Raw genomic sequence first — 18,011 nt, 5'->3', positions numbered from 1 at the left:
ACAATATCAAAGCATCCTGTCATTAAAATAAAAATAAAATTTCTTCCCCATTTTACTGATGTGGAGATTAACATCAATAAAGGAGTAGACTTTTCGTTTAATTTTTCAAGTCTTTCTAAAGAAAACCCAACTTCAAAAGTTTCAGCAGGAGTTACTAAACACTTTCCTAAGGTGCTTACATTTTAAGAAAAAAAATATGTTTATGTGTGAAGAAGGACTAAGATGGTTCATCTGGCTGTATTTCTCAATTTGAATACTTCAGTATGGAAATGTGAGAGGCATATGGTAACCAGATAATCAAACCACATTTGGAGTTTCTTGGTAGATCTCTTAACATTTTACTGACGATAATCAACTTTATTCAAAATTCACATCAACAAAGCTAGATATGCTTATGGACAAGGGGCAATTTTCCACTTTTTTGGTTAGTTGTACTACAACTATGGAATTAATACAGTACAGAGAATGAATGCGGATTTAGGAGTCAGAAGTTTTCAGATCAAATCACAGTACTATGTTTCAACCTTCATTAGTTGAACTGTTTGAGACTGTTCTTTCCATTTAAAAATTAAAAATTAAGAATTTCCATCCTATGTGGGGTTGCATAGATAAAGTAGAAAGAGTACACCAATGATCATTACCTTAATAATGATAGTGATAATGAAAGTGCCAGCAGTAACGTATTCTGCAAAGCACTTCCAGAATGTGGTACTGCCATCATTGTAGCTTCGAACACTACCATGTAGGGAAGCTTCATTTGAATTAAGCACAAATTAATAAATTTCATGTAATTCTGATGTCAAGTTCTGTTCTGTTCTGTTTTTGCAAGCAGACATACTACCAAAATTACATAAAATTAGGAAGAATCTTGATTTTTCTGTCCTTCCTTCTTCTTTTATGTTGGTATGCTATACTCTGATTTGAAACTTACTAGTTACTCTGATGATAAATGGGATGGAAGTGCCAAATCCAGTAGTCAAACATGCAAGTTGGAACACTAAGAAAATCTGCCAGTAGTCATTAGTATGATCTTTTTTGAAGAGGTCACATAAAGGAGGGGTGCTTACAACTGGAACTAAGTTCTGTTTCATAAAGTGGAAAATTACTTATGCAGCATGAAGTGCTAGGTCACTCCTAATCCAGGAGGAAAAAATCAACACAAAGGTTAAAAATAATTATTTTCTCCACCAGAGATAGCACCAGTCATTTCCCTATTTTAATTAATCCCACAGGAACTCAGAGCAGGTGGTCAGTGAGAATATGCTTAGGAAATGTAATTCTGGCTTAGTGTTCCAGAAAGAGGAACTACTATTAATATCATTCATTTTTCTTCTAAAGCTTAAGGGTGTGCAAATGAACAGTGTTCAACCTAAATACCTAACAGGGTACCTTGTCTCTTTAGTGTGGCTAAGAGGGCGTGAGAAAAATTGGCAACAAATCTGTTGGCATCAGCACTGGATCCTGTTCTCTCTTCCCACTGCTCTTTGTCTAGAAGCAAGGGCAGCTGGGAGGGTCTGTATCCTTTCTGAGTAACTGCATGCTACCAGAATTCATGGGGCCAAATTGCCTCATTGTGGAAAGGGAGCTAATGCTGGTGCATGCTGGGGCCACCATTCTAAAACAAGATCACATTTCTGTTCTCCAGAGTCAAAGCAGAGCTGAACATGGGAGCTGGATTTCCCCTAGACGTAGTAACGGTTTACAACCCTCTTTGCAACTTCACCCAGGCTGTGTGTTCCTAGGTTCAAGGACTTAAAAGAACTAATCTGGTATATTCAGGAGAGTGCAATTACATGTTTCATCCATCCACTCATAGAACAATAAGAAAGAATGGAACTGAAATAAATATCTAATGTGGTAAAACATGGTTTGTAATTTCCCCTTCTCATTTTTTTCCATAGTAAGTGCTCAAGTGCTAATTAAAAGAAAAAGGTTAAAAATCAAGGTGTGAGTTTTATATGCCACTGTTTGGGTACCCTTACCTGCAATAAGCATGCCATGATTGGTATCATATATCATAGAATAAATCTGCATGTCTCCTGGTCCTCCCTGGCTGTCATGGAAGACTTGTAACAGGGAGAGAGTCTGTATATCCCACACCCTGAAAACCTGTGTGAATAAAGCACAGAATTCACTATAGTTTATACTTTGTCTTTCTCACTCAAGACATTTAGGTAAAGCATTTTCAGGGTCTGCAAAATATGCAGGAAAGTACGATTTATTTAATGAGCACACATTTACAAAGCTCCAATTTGGTTCTTGGTTCATTTATTGTTCATTAATATCAGAGGAAAACAACAACAATGATTAAAGCCCTGCTTAGAAATATAACTCAAGGAACGGGATTTTTCTGTTGTTATAGTGGGGAGGGGAAAATAGTATTTTACTATTTTAGAATGTGGAGAAATAGTAAAAGATAGATCATGACTTACAGCTGAACTGAAGTCACCTTTCTTTTTTTCCATGAATGAGAAAACAGGAGGGAGGCTTCAAAATGTTCTTTCATGATTTATAAAAATGGAACTATCTTACTAACCTCTCTCCCCCCTTGCACAGAGATGTAAGAATTATGGAAAGTAGTTTTTAAGGGTGATAGAGATAAAGAAAACAAGGAAATGGTTTACTGGAGCTCTCCTTTGAGGGGGGAAAGAGAACTATGTAATTATTCAAATAGAATTCCAGTTCATAGTGGAGAATAGAAAGAACAATAATGTACAAATTCAGAAAACTCGATCAAGTTTACAATTTGTCACTTGAAATAACTGGCCTTAGTCTTCTTCATTGTGTTTTTTTTTAAGTTACAATATGATAGAATTTCAGAAATAAGTGTGATTTGAACAAGGATTACATTCCCAGACATGGACTAGCCCTAAATAAATTTTCATATTATAGCAAATACTAGTAACCAATTAAATTCAACTACAAATGGTCTTGGACTTGTATCAGGGGTATAAAGCCATTATAAATGGAAAATATTGTAAGTGAAAAATACATTTAATACACTTAATCTACTGAATATCACAGCTTAGCCTAGCCTCCCTTAAATGTGCTCTGAATACTTCATTAGCTTACAACTGGACAAAAACATTCAACACAAATGCTGGTTTATGTAAAGTGGTTAAATAACTCAGATAATTTGTTGAATACTGTATAGAAAGTGAAAACCAGAATGATAAGTATGCTTTTTCATTGTCATAAAATTTAAAAATCATAAACTGTTGTAAGTTGGGGATAATTTATATTTGTTGAGTAAATGAGTGATTATTCATAGAACTATGTATCAAATTCTGGGAAGTAATTTTGTTAACAGAGATACTGACTTCTAGTTTGAGGCCTTAAAATTCAGTAACTGAGTTGAAATCTTCACTATAGCTAAAGCAGATTGATTTTTACATGTATGCATACAAAATTGTCTAAGTCATGTGATTTAGGGAACACTGGTAAGGAGCATTTGCCCATATGTGTATCCTTTGTATGCTAGTATTACCAAAATGGAATTTATTTCCTTTGTCATAGTAAAAACTGGGAAATTTACAGAGAGCAGTTAGAATATTGAATTTTTCAGTCTTTTGTATGAAAGAATAAGCAAAAATAATGGGCGACCTGTGATTTTAGGTTCAGAACCTAGAATGAAAAACAAGTAGGGGAAGAGACAAAACAAGACAAAATAAAACAAAACAGATTTAAGGAGTGTCAGAGAAACTTCTCTCTTTTCAAATTGTTTCTGATTTTATTGCTTTAGCTGAGATAGTCTACAGTGGTCTGTCTTTTGCTGTGTGTGCAAGCACTCTGAATTGTAGTTGTTGGAAAGAACAAGAGGGTAGGCAAAAGAGAATTTGGGTTTTAATTCTAATCTATCATTTAAACTTCTTGGGTCTCAGTTTTCTTGTTTCTAGAATAACATAAAGATACCAGTACCCTCTGCCTCACTGAATTGATGTAAATGCAGTTTGAAATCTGTGGTGTCCTCTATAGAGTAATTCTATTTTCTTTTTTCTTTTTCCTCTTCTTCTGAGGTCAGTTCTTTAGATCTTTTGCACGTGTTAGGGAGGTGTCAATTGCTGGGGCTGTAGGAGGCACAAAGACCTTCCTCTTCAAGAGTGTCATTTCCTCTAGGTTTTTCTGCATCCCCCTCCCCCATACTCTCCTTCTTGCTGTAAAAAAGTACTTCCCATTCCTCAAACGACTCTCTTTTCCCCATCTGTGTGTTCACACAAATTCTTCCTCTCATCAGAAATTTATCTCAACAGCCTTCTCTACCTAGCAAAGTCCCACTCTTTCTTTAAATTTGCCATAAAGAAAAAGAGTTAGGGTTCAGGTCAAAATAGTGCTAGAAGTTTAAGCTTCGATGTGTTCTTTCTTCTCTAAACACAGTAAAACCGTAAAAAGAGAAAGCAGAAAGAAATGGAGAGTCTCCAAAGAAAGATTTAGATTAGATAGATTGATGGACAGATATGTAGACTGCCAAGTCAGAGAGAAGTACAAAGCAACGAATGGGCTGAAGCCAGAGCCCTGGGTGCTAGGTTGGGAGCAGGCACTAGCAGCAGAACAGACCGCATCGGAAGCACTGCACATCTACTGCTGAGAAAAGGATGTTTTTTTGTGGAGATATATATCTTTTGGAAAAGATATACCAGTTGCAGATGGGGTTGGGAGAAAAGTACTGCCTGACTAGGAATTAAAGCATGAAAACCTCTGGTTCAGAGACCAGATGCACTTCTGCCTCTCAGAGACTTCCCAGGGACCAGGTAAAACAAAGTGTAGATTGGGAGATGTGAGCATACACACACACACACACACACACACACACACACACACACACGGACACAGAGATACAGAGACTGAGAGAGGAGAGACATAAATATTAAAAGGAAAGTATCAATTTATAAAAAATAGAAAAATTATCCTTATGAACTTAAGAGTATCAAAGAATTTTCTAAATAAGCCGCAAAATAATGAACCATAAAATATTGATGAATTTAACTAAATTAACCTCTGTTAACTAAAGCAACAATCACAAAGACACAAAGGGTAAACAAACAAAGGATAAACAAAACAAAATACCTCAAACATTCATTAGCAAGCTAACAGGTGATGCGTTCACACAATAGAATACCATATATAAACCCCAAAATACAGTGTTGAGGAGAAAAACAGATTTCAGTAGGGGATATGCCCACCCCCCCACACATATTCTTTCTCTATATGCCCATATTTCTTGTTTATATTAGTAGCAATACAATATGATGACTTACTCAGTAGCCTTGTCTTCTAGATCAGAAGTTACTTGAGGGAGGAACCACATCTTGATTGTCTTATGAACTTCCTTAATTTTGGTTGGTTATAGGGTATTGGGTCTGTTACTTGCTTATTCTGTCTTGGTCCAATAGAACTATACAGTGGCTCAGTACTGCATAGACACACAATACGTTTTTCTAATCGAATTAATCAATGGAACACTTTCAGAAAGGGTTATTCTTAGCTGGTTATAATATATGAGTTCTAACTAATATATTAGTTTGGAGAAAAGAAATTAATGATACCAGTGAGGTTCTAAGGATGCCAGTCATCTTCATTCATGTGTTCTGACCAGGGGTTGACAATGTTCTTATGGTGGGTATTAGTGTTTCAAAACTTGGGAGAACCCATGTGGAGGCAGGTCAGCCCTGAAGGGATTTAGGGTAGGAGGTAGAGGACAAATAGTTATATTCCATTGTAAGAAATATTTGAATGGTAAAATGAACATCATATGATGAAAGAAATTGCATTGTTAGATTTCATCTTGAGATAAAATCTTTAGAATTTCAGTATCATTTAGGTAAAATGAGGGAGGTAGGGAATTTTCCATTTTCTTATTTGTCAAGGGAAGCTGGGAATTGACCTGCCTTCCTAATTTTAACCCCATGGCTACAAGAGGTTAATGAGATTTTTTTCTTTTTTGTCCCCAAATGAATCAAATCAGGTCACTCAATGGATTACATGATTTTTCATGAGAAGAGTTTGAAGCTATATGAGATTATGAAACCTGTTTGAGAGTTAACACTATAAACACATGGTATATTTGAAAATTAAGGTATTAACAGTACAGTACAAATGATAGACATTCGACATTATCTGTTTAGGAAATTTAATGCAAAAATGTATTTATTAAGTTCTTACAAGGAACTTAATAAGAAAAAATTTTAGCAACATGGAACTAAGCTTGTCAATTTTTTAATCCTATTCTCACATTTTTTCTTCTGTGATAATTAGCAAATGGAAAATGAAATGAGGACATCTAGCATGTGTTTTAAAAATTAACTTGTGTGCATATATGAATATGTAATGACAAATCCCACCACTGTTTATAATTATAATGTACCCATAAAAATAAGGAAGAAATTAACTTTTTAATGACTAAATTATTGTATGTGCTTTTAAGTAGTATGCTATAGCTTGGATTCTGAATGTCTCCCAAAGGAGCATGTGCTACAGACTCGGTCTCTAGCTTGGTGCTACTGGGAGGTGGTAATTAAACAGATGGGACCTAGTGGGAGATCTTCAGGGTCATTGGAGGTGTGCCCTTGAAGAGGACTGTAGAACCCTGACCTCTCCTCACTCTCTTTTACTTCCTGATCAAGAGGAGAGCAGCTTTGCTATATTATTTGCTCCCTCTGTAATGTGCTGTCTCACCACAGGCCCAAAGCATCATGGCCAATCAATCATGAACTGAAACCTCCAAAACTATGAGCCAAAATAAACCTTTCTCTTCTTAAGTTAATTATCTCAAGTATTTTGTTATAGTAATGGAAAGTTGACAAATACACAGCACAAAAGCTGAATCCCCCTTTCTACCTACCTCTCTCTGGGCACCTCAGTATTGCCTCTGGAGACATACTACATCAGATGACTACTGTTTTATCACTTAATAGCTGTGTGACTTTGGGCAAAACACTTAACTTCTTTGAGCCTTAGTTTTCACACTTTAAAGGGAGATAATACTAGTATGTATCTCTTAGAATTTTCATAAAAGATAAATGAGATCACATATATAACAACTTAAATTTATATTAAAATATATTTATCTACTAAGATTTGCCTCATTCCTTTTTCTTTTATTAAAGTCATATATGATACTCTGTCATTTTCTTCATTTTCTCTTATTAAAGTGATAGTGAACTTCCTTGTACGTGTAACTTTGTGCACTGTTCTGGCAAACAGTCTAAACATAATTGGGTGATAAGTTTTTAGAAATAGAATATTTGTGTCCAAAGTTGTGAATATTAGGTACAGTTTTCTCAAAGAATTGAAGTTGGTTTCTCTGTCATTAAGAATTAGGTTTTGCCATGAATGATTTGGGCAGTTATACTTTATTTACTCAACTCTTTGGGGCAGAGACTATATCTATACCTATCCATATCTATACCTATATCTATATACATACACACACACACACATATATATAGGCACAGAGTCCGATAGAGTATTAGGCATTGAGTAGGTCTCATATTTCGGTTGACCCATATTCACACAGTAGGAAGTCAGGATTCCTAGGATAGTCCTGAGTCACAGTCAGTTTACTAGCCAAAGAACAATGGCAGGCTTTTTAGGGAACACCACTGTGTGAGAGGTAAAGGTTAACGTCAACAGTGGCTGTAGTAAATGTGTGTGTGTGTGTGTGTGTGTGTGTGTGTAGGTGCCAGGGATCTGAGGGGTCTTTAAGATGGTAATATTTCACTTAGGACATATTTCATTTAGATTTAAGATGAATGCAGTAGCTGGGAATGGAAAAAGAGATGTTTTGAACTAAAGATCAGAAAACTCAAAGTCTTTGGGGAGGAGTTTTGTGAAACTTAGTAAGTCTAAAGATGGATAAATAGAAACAAAACTAAAAGGCATTCTGGTCCCAAACCATGGAGAACCTTAAAAATTGGAAAAAAGGAATTTGGACTTCATTCATAAGTTGCCTTTACTATCTGTAAGAAGGCACTGGCGAAGTTGTAAGTGGGGTTGAGGAGAGCTAATGTGACAGTGCAGTATTTGGGTGGTTTGGGGAGGCAGTGCCTTGACAAATGTACCTTCAACAGGAAGTCCCTGGGTGGGTCTGAACTAAGATCATGACTGTGGGATGGAGGGTGAGAGACCAAAAAGAGATATGTGTCACAGGCTTAGAGCCTGACCAGTGGTAGGGGTTGGGGAGGAAGAAGGATCAAAAGTGACTTTGAAGGCAGGTCACCGTTCACTGGGAAACAAATGATACAAATAACAATGAGAGGAAAATCAGAAGTCAAAAAAAGAGAGACTTGAAGTGAAAAGAAATTCAACTATAGATTTGCAGAAAAGAATTTTTTTAAAGATAAATTAGAACTGAATTGTTTACAACTGAGGAAAAGGAACCTTGAAGATCAACACATTAGGCATGAGAAGCATGGTTGATAAAACAAGGTTCTTGATGGGGCAGTGTTCCAATTAAGAACAAGGAGGAGGAATTTGATTTAGGCAGGAAGAGAATTGCTAGTTTTGGAGCAGGAGAAAAAGAGAGAGAAGGTAAAAATACCAAAAGACTTTGAGATAGAAAAGAGGGAAGTTAATACAATGACCTCAAAATGATCAGTAGAAGTCAGGCACAGTGGTGCATGCCTGTAATCCCAGTGACTCAGGAGGCAGAAGGATCATAAGTTTGAGGCCAAACTGAGTAACTTATCAAGACACTGTCTCAAAATCAAAAATAAAATAAAAGGGCTGTGGGGATGTAGTTCAGCGGTAGAACACCACTGGGTACATTCCCTGATAATGCAAAAATAAATAAATAAGTAAAATTAATTCAGTAGAAGATGAGGTAGCATGAAGAGAAAGGATGGTTGGTATCAGCTACTCAAGAAGAGCAGGAAAAACTCCTCTGACCATTACAAAATCTTGATGTTTAGGCATCAGGCCATGAGTATAAATAGCTGTATGCCATGTGACTCACTGGATTTTGTAGACAGCATCGCTTTAATCTATGCCATGGACCACACCCATAATCTCTACCTGAATGATCAAGAAGGTTCAGGATAAGTGTGGATAGATGAGCACAAATTCCAACCCCGCAACTGGAGAGCAGAGAGAGCCTTCCAGATAATTGTGGATGTGTACTGAGGACTGGCTCCATACCAGGTTCTGTGTTGCATGCTTGATTTGCATCATCTCAAGTGTCTATTTTAGGATTTTTTTGAGTGTGTGACACAAGTAATAGAAACAAACATTCATTCTCTTTTGTTTCAGAAAATCACAAGATGCCAACATGCAAGATAAATAAATACAGATCAGAGATTTCAGAGATTCACCCTTACCCTTCGGTGTATCATGGCTCAGACATTTTGCTTTCCATTGTGTCATACGTAAATGTACATAAAAGGTATCTAAACAACTTGTTATTTTCACTTTCTAATATATAATGAAAATCTCCCCATGCAAATGAATGAGACTTTTTTATTAATGAGTGAGATTGGGTCAAAAGATGAGATGTAGACAAGAGTCATATGTAAACCTAAGCTACTTTGAAGGATTAGAGTAAAATGATAGAAAATATTTAGCAATAAAATGCAGACAAAAATAAAAGGGCAATATTAATAATAGGAAATAAATGAATTCAGAGGAAAATGCATTAAATGGGATAAGGATGGTCCCAAGAATGCCTAGGTTAAAAGACAGAGACTTGTTTTCCCCCCAGACCCTTTATCTCTTACAAACACCTTTCACTTTATTTTTTCTCTCATCATTTTTTCATCCTTAACATGCCTAAAGAGTCTATGTTCTCTTTAAAGCCTTTAAGAGACCAAAGCAGCCTTTGCCTAAAATTCCCTTCCATCTGCTGGCATTCAGATTCTCCTTAGGACATTCTTACTTCCTCTGGCACGCGGCATTTGGGCTTCCCTTCATTTCCTACACAGGCTTTTTGCATGTTGTTATTCCTGTGCTGCTGTGAGATTGTTTCCTGCTCTTTTTCTGGCTTTTTGACGCCTGTCACACTATCTCATTTAATTCTCTCTATGAGGAAGATACTGTGCTATGCTCCTTGAGGATCTCAAAAGACCTGCCAAGTTCACCACTAGTGATTTTTAGAAAAAGGACTCAAATTCAGATTTACCTGATTCTAGAGGTGATTCTCTTAGCCATTCTGCTTAGAAGGGAGACTACAGCATAATCTTTACCTTTGAGAATATCTTAAGATGTGGTTGTGGATACATGGAAGCCACCACCAACCTGCAGGCCAGGTTGACAACCCATCGTGTTTGCTCTGACCTCATTCACCTGACACCTGATTTCCAGACAGTGCTTCTTGCTCTAAGGCAAACCCCTCATCTAATCAAACTTTGCCTTTTCTCAGGTTCCTACATATCACTTCCAAAGGGAAAATTCAAGAAAAATAGCAACTGCTACGCCCATTTGCAATCTGTTATGAATCACTAAAGCATATACATTTCTCCTCTTCATAGGGGAAAAAAGAAACCAGCCTTTCGATAACTAGGTCTGCGCTTGAGAAAGTTGCCAATCCTTGTTCCTGTTGGTTTTGCTAATGAAATGAAAGTAAGTGGCGTTTATATTTGTCTTCACATCTTTCAACATTTGTCAGTTCTTCTGGAGCAGTAGATGTGGCATAGCTGTTCAGCACTTGAGCTCCGTGACTAGACATGTAATTTTAGCAGTTGGCAGAGAAATAGAGTTTTTAACAGTTGGAAGAGAATATAACATCTTTGTGGAAATACTGCAAAATAGGAGGAAAGATGAAAATCTGTTTTAAGAGCTTAGGAGAAGGCAGGTGGTTTTCATACCGTAAAACGCAGTGATCTGTTACAGGTAGGTGTGATGAAAGCTGATGTATGTAATCTGATCTGAAGGAATGTTCGATGTGAAAAGCCTATTTGTTGTTTGTATTGTAATCAATGGTGATGATGGAGATGTTAAAGACAGCTTCAGCAAAAGCGGGTGCGTCTCACTGAGTGTCCTCTCTGCCTCAGTTATTCTTTTGCCAGATCTTCGTGGGGCTGGCTCCTCTGGTCACTCAGGCTTCTGCTTTTATGTGAAAATTTTATGCCCATTTCAAAATAACAAGTACAGAAGAAAACAGCAGTGATAGTCAATCACTTTACACCACTGTTTTTTTCTATTTCTTACAGACATTACCATAGTATTTTCTGATGCATTTGTTACTTTTCTTGTTTTTCTTCCCCTAGGGTCTAAATTTTCCCAGGAAGTGACCTTGCACTGCTTGTTGGACCCCAGAACAGGACTTGATGCTTGAGTAGACACCCAGGAAACAAGAGTTTGCTGAATAATAACATGAATGAGTTCATTTCATCTTTATAACAACCCTCTGGGCCAAACACTCCTATGTTTTAAATGAAGAAACCAAATGGAAAGATATTAAGTAATTTGGCCAAATGGAGCTGCTGGGATGGTGAATGAGCATCATCTTAATGTGCCCATTACATTTAGAAGATTTTGGAAAGATTATCTCTTTTGTCTCTTCACACTGAGTACATATGACCTCAATTTTTGCTAGAAAGATATCTTACTTTCCTTTCAATTTTCTAGAGAAGACTTCCATAATGTTTCAGTTTTACTCTCAAAATCCTCTACTGTCTTTCCAGTACCATTTAAAAATTTAAAGTTTTTTTTAATTACAAAAGCAATGAATATTTACTGTAGAAAACAGAAAATAAAAGGAAAAAACAAATGAAAAATACTTCTAATCCATTCATAACCTTGCCACATAGTAATAACCTCTAACACATCAAACATCTTGCTGGTAATCATTACCGATAATGTAAAATAAACAAATATTTATTTTTAAAATGATTAATTATATCCTCTTTCATTGTATCTCATGTAATGTATTATTTAGATATTTTCATATCTGTATTCATTAATGTTAAATGTCTAAGTGGCATTTCTGTTATACAAAAAGAAATATCATAAATCAAAGCTGTTTTTCTCTCGAATATTTACTTTCTTGGCATGTCACATTATCTTTTTTTCAAAGATATTGAGGTATAATCCACATGCTGTGAAATTCATCCATTTTTAAGTGTAAGGTTCTATGAGTTTTAGTAAATTTAAACAGTTGTACCACTATTGTAATTCTGTTTTAGATGGTTTCCAGAAAGTTCTAATTCTCTTTTTAGGAGGGGAGAAAGTAGATTAAAATCTTTGAAATAGGCACCTTGTATATACAAAAGATGACCTTGGGCAGTCAGAGCACCTCATCTTATTCACCTATGAAGGTGATAAATAAAGTAGTTCCTTTAATATGCAGTATTGCTGTCCTGTTTCAGTTATCTGGTCTTTCAGTTACCTGCAGTCAACTGCAGTCCAAAAATATTAAATGGAACAAAACTATTTAATGCAAAATTCCAGAAATAGATCTCCCACCATCCTCTGTCCTGCCCAGATGGTGAATTGTCCCTTTGTTCAGTTGTGTAGTCACTGAGTAGCAGTTATCAGGTCCACCGGAGTGGGAGCACACTGGTTATGTTCACAGTGCTGGCATTATTTTATTTAATAATGGCTCTAAAACACAAGATAGTAGGCAGGCCTGTTGGTATATGCCTGTAATCCCAGTTACTCAGGCAGGAGGATTACAGTTTCAAAGCCAGCCTCAGCAACTTAGAGAGGCTGCATACAACTTAATGAGAACTTGTCTCAAAATAAATAAAAAGGGTTGTGAATTATCTCAGTGATTAGGCACTCTTGGGTTCAATCCCTGGTAAATAAATAAATAAATATTTTTTAAAAGGTTGTTTCAGTCAGTTTTTCATCGCTGTGACCAAAAGACCTTCAAGAACAATGCAGAGGAGGGAAAGTTTATTTGGGGCTGACAGTTTCAGAGATCTCAGTTCGTAGATGGATAACTCCATAGCTCTGGGCCTGAGATAAAGCAGAACATCACAGGAGAAGGTATGATGGAAGAAAGCTGCTCAGGATATGGCAATCAGGAAGCAGAAAGAGAGATTTTCACTCACCAGGAACAAACTATATACCCCAAAGTCATGCCCCCAGGGACCTACCTCCTCCAGTCACACCCTACCTGCTTTGAGTTACCACCCAGTTAATCCATTCAAGTGGATTAATGCACTGATTAGGTAAAGGCTCTCATAACCCAATAATTTCACCTTTAAACTTTCTTGCATTGTCTCACACATGAGTTTTTAGAAGACACTTCATCTAAACCATAACAAAAGACTGTGGATATAGCTCAATGGTAAAGAACCCCTGGGTTCAATTCCCAGTACTGCAAATGAATAAATAAAATGCAAGAGAGTGATGCTGGCAATTTTATTACAATATATTGCTATCATTGTTCTATTGTATTATTAGTGTTATAGCTCTTACTGTGCCAAATTTATGAATTAAACTTTATCTTAGGTATTTACATACAGGAGAAAAGCAATACAGATGGAGTGCAGTACTGGAGCACGCATCCACCAGGAGCTTTTGATTGTACCCCTGAAGATAAGGAGGCGCTACTATGATCTCTGCATTACTTCATTCATAGGGCCATGCACAGTTTAGATGACAGTGCGTTTTAACCACTTTGAATGAAGGGCAGAAACTTTATTTTCATTTGGGTTCCTTTACTCACCCTACTTTTATAATATAATGGTCTATTTTTTCTATATACATTGAGCAACATGTCACATGGTGTAATAAGTTTTGTTTTAAACATGAAATACTAAGAAACTCATGAGAAGTAGGTTAGGATATTGTACTTGCCCTTTTCAATGTTCTGCTTTACTCCCACCCAGCACCATGTGAACATGCCTGTTTTGAAGACTTTCCCCTTTCACTTCCCTTTACTCATTTTATTTCCTACTTATCAAAGTTTTGTTTTGTTTAAGGGTATTATTCCAGTTTCTTTCTTTTAAATTGCATTTTTGTCTTCTCTGCTGCCTGCCTTTAACTTTGTTTATGAGGGTAGAAAGACAGTCTGAGGAAGGAGCTGTTGTGGGGTTGGCTACAGTAAGCCACTACATAGCCATGTGACCTTGTGTGTTATTTAGGTCTCATTTTCTTTCACAGGTATAAAATTGACACAATAATTTTATATGGTTTCTGTGTGTATGCACACTTGTGCATACATGCTAGGAATTGAGCTGAGGGCCTCTTACATGCTAAGCAAACCTAGTTCTCTAAGGCACTCAAAGGACTAGTCCCTAGTCCTCTAAGGTCATTATTAGCATTAAATGAGTTGGGTATACAAAATACTTAGCACAGTACCTGGAACTAAGTATTTGATAAATGATAGCTATTATCATATTACAGAAAATTGGATGGTTATGTAGTTATATCAATTTTCCCATTAGCCATAGATGTTCTGCTTAGAAATTACCCAAAAACTATATGAACATTCACCTATATTTTCTTCTGGAAAATTCCAGAGCATCTATAGTTTTATCCATAATCCATATAGAATGTATTTTGCTGCAAATTGTGAAGTGAGGACCTGATAGCATATTTTTTTGCTATGTAATCAGTTTATCCAACATTTATTGGATAAATCATTCATTGCTCACAGGTTTGAAATGCTACCTTTATTGTGAACAAAATTCCTCACACATATTTACTAATTCCTGAATTTTGTTTGTTTCATACATATGACTATTCCTGCATTGTTGACCTACGGCTATTTTATACATTGTGGCTTTAAGTTTTGATTTCTGATGAAGTGTCATTTTATAGTTATATCTTTCAAAGTCTCTATGATATTCTTGTATCTTAATATTTTTACATTAACTTTAATTTTGGCAAACTGATACTTAACTAATACTGAATAGTATTAAATGTATAGATTAATTTGATGAAGACTCTCTTGTATATTTCCATGTAGAAACATAGTCTCTATATTCATGTTCTTAAGTAAAAGTACCTCAGTAAAACTTTATAGTTATTATTAATCATGAATATAGCTTGTTAATATTATTCCAAGATATTTCATACTTTTTGTAAAGTTTTCTTTGACCATTTTTTTATAACTAGTTATTGGTCTTACACAGAACTTTATTTTTTATAAATTTCTATTATAATAAGATACCTTATTAAGCTTTCATTTCTAAAATTTTTAAGTTGATTTTATTGTTTTTCAAATAATCACATCATTTACAAATATAGTAATTCAGTCTTCTAAATTATAATATTTATAACTCATTTTTTCTTGTATTATATTGGCTAGAACATTTAAAATATTGTTTCATGGGCTGGAGTTGTGGCTCAGTGGTAGAGTGCTTGCCTAGCATGCATGAGGCACTGGTTCTGATTCTCAGTACCATATATCAATCAACAAATAAATAAAATAAAGGTCCATTAACAACTAACAAATATTTTTTAAAAATTGTTTCATGATGTCAGTGACAGAAATGCTTATTTTTTCTTTCTTTCATGATGATGTTCCTTTCTTTAACGTCAGTCTCTTGTGTTTTACTATAGAGAATAATAGTGGCTTCCCAATATTGTACCCTTTTACATTTGTTTTAAATGCTCTTTCTTATGCTATAATCAACAGAAACAGAATAGAAGCTCATTAATTCCATTTCCATACTGATATTTTTCTCAGTAATTATCTGTTATTTCATTCAAAAATTGTATACACCCTAAGTCTTCCAATAGGTGATTTTAAGAAAAAAAACAAAACAGATTTCATTTTGCTTTTGCTATTTTCTTCTTGTTACCTTTGCAGAGGAAAGGCTGATGAGGTGTTGATCTTTCTCATTGGTTACCATTTCGGTGATGCTGAACATGTGTCCCACCAATTTCCCCACAGGCTTGGTGCTGATATTGGGGTGCCACAACCGAAGGACTTTATCGTCTCCTAAAAAGGAGGATAGTGAAAGATTATTAATTTTCTCAAGTGGTCAAAATTTAAAAAGTATTTCTCCCATCAATCACATCCTTATCTTTCTTTTAATAAGCAATTACAGCCCACTTCTTCCAGGACGAATTCTGTCATTGACTTGCTAAGGGCCTCGCCTTGTTCTGGATCCGCTGCTTCTTGTCAAGGCTGTTTTGTTGTAATTGTATTTATACATACAAATGTGAGTTCTCATAAATATTTTATGAGTACTTTTCTTGATTCAATACTTCCCTACTCCTTCATGCATTAATGTATTATTTATGCTTTATTTATTTCCAAAAAGTATTTAAGGCAGCTGTTCTTTTATTTTCACATTCTTAAATTATGCAAACATTATAATAATAAGAGAAATCAAGGGGACAGGAAAACCACACATAATCTCTACCACTCCAACAAATCAACTGTTTTTATTTTTCACTCTTCCCTTCTGATACTTATCCATAAGCTCATATAATTTATATATAATTACTATCATGGCACAGACACTATTTTTTTTTAATGATCTGTGTACATGGTAGAAGATTTGAGCAGTAGAGGAGTATAATTTTTGCAAAACAAAGTCTTTGCCCTTAATTCCCATAATCCCTAGTTCCACTCTTTCTGGGAAATCAGAGTTAACTTTAAAAATATCAGTTATATATGTTTGTGGATATATATATATATATATTTTTTTTTTTTTTTTTTTCCTTAAGATTGTATCTCACTATGTTGCCCAAGCTGACCTGAAAAACTTAGGCTCAAGTGATACTCTTGCCTGAGCCTCCTGAGCAACTAGGACTATAGGTGTATACCACCAGGACCAGCTCCCACTATGTATTATTTTATGTTCATGGACGACATGGGTCCATGACTTCACAATTATCATTTTAGTTGCAATTGTACAATTTTATTCTCCTTTTTAAAATTTATATTTATTTTAATTAATACAGGGTATATAGTGTCACATTTCAGTACATACATACAGTTTGAAATAATTGGGCTAATTGTCATGTATTTCACCTCAGACATACTTTTTGTGTGTGATGGAAACATTCAAAATCCTGTCTACTCACTATTTTGAAATGTTCAATTACTTATTGTCAACCATAGCTATCCTACTGTGCTACAGAACATTAAAAGTTATTCCTCTTGTCCAACTGCATTCCTGTAACCATTAACCGTCTTGTCTTCAGCTCTCACACACCCTTCTCAGGCCCTGGTAACCACTATTCTACTCTACTTTTTTGAGCCCAATATCTTAGCTTCCTAACATAAATGAGAACATGTGGTATCTGTCTTTCTGTCCCTGACCTATTTCACTTATAATGGCCTCCAGTAACATCTATGTTACTGAAAATGACAGGATTTCTTTCTGTTTTATGGCTGCCTAACCTTCTGTTGCTATTTCACAATTTCTTAACCATTCATTATTTCACCATTCTTAGCCATTAAATTATTTGGCTGTTTCTAGTTTTTTTTATTTTTTTCAGCAATACATTAATGAATAGTTATTTGCATGGTATTGTTTTTTTCTTTTGGGTTATTTACCGAGGATAAATTCCCAAGAGTGGGATCATTATGTTCATGGCTATAAACATTGTTATGACTTTCAAAAACTGACGAGTTCCTTTCCAAAATGGTTGTACCAAATCTCAAAGCTGCCAGTTTCACCATACTCTGGCCAGCACATGAATATTACCACGATTTAAAATGGTTTGCTATTTTAGTAGATCTAAAATGATATTTTATTTTTGTCTCAGTTTAATTTGTGACAGTATTATTTTCTCCCATACATATTTGCTCATTTTATGTCCTTATTCTATAGATTGCTTGACAATATCTTTTTATCATTGATCTATTAGAATTCCAATGATATGAAAAATAAAAATTAAGTGAGTTTGTTACAGCATCCTGCATTACCAGAACTAACACATGGTTGTACTGTTTATGTCTTCTAAAAGAGTAATCTCAACTATGTGTAACAGTTTCTAAAATATGGAATAGTTTTAAGATATTGGATTTTCTATTTCACCAATAACTCATTAAATATTCTGGAAGTTGAGTCATAAAAATATCAAAGAATTTCAAGTTGGGGTCCTAGAAATTGTATAATCCAAACTTCTTATAAGAAACTAACCCCCAAGGATTATTTTAACCAAATGAT

The 18,011-nt window shown here is 35.3% G+C and overlaps 1 protein-coding gene across 1 annotated transcript in view; it reads right to left on the bottom strand.

The window, feature by feature from the left end:
• The window catches only part of Wdr64 (WD repeat domain 64), a 136,758-nt gene that overhangs the window by 53,695 nt on the left and 65,052 nt on the right, over positions 1-18,011 (bottom strand). The window contains exons 10-11 of the mRNA XM_047521396.1: positions 15,687-15,826; positions 1,983-2,109 (exon numbers count right to left, since the gene is read on the bottom strand). Coding sequence (XP_047377352.1) covers positions 1,983-2,109; positions 15,687-15,826 — 267 coding nt within the window. The remainder of the gene's footprint in view (positions 1-1,982; positions 2,110-15,686; positions 15,827-18,011) is intronic.

This window comes from Sciurus carolinensis, chromosome 12, assembly GCF_902686445.1.
Source record: "Sciurus carolinensis chromosome 12, mSciCar1.2, whole genome shotgun sequence".
NCBI classification, from domain to species: domain Eukaryota; kingdom Metazoa; phylum Chordata; class Mammalia; order Rodentia; family Sciuridae; genus Sciurus; species Sciurus carolinensis.
The sequence above is the reverse complement of the archived record's forward strand: the minus strand, read 5'-3'. Positions and strand labels throughout refer to the sequence as shown.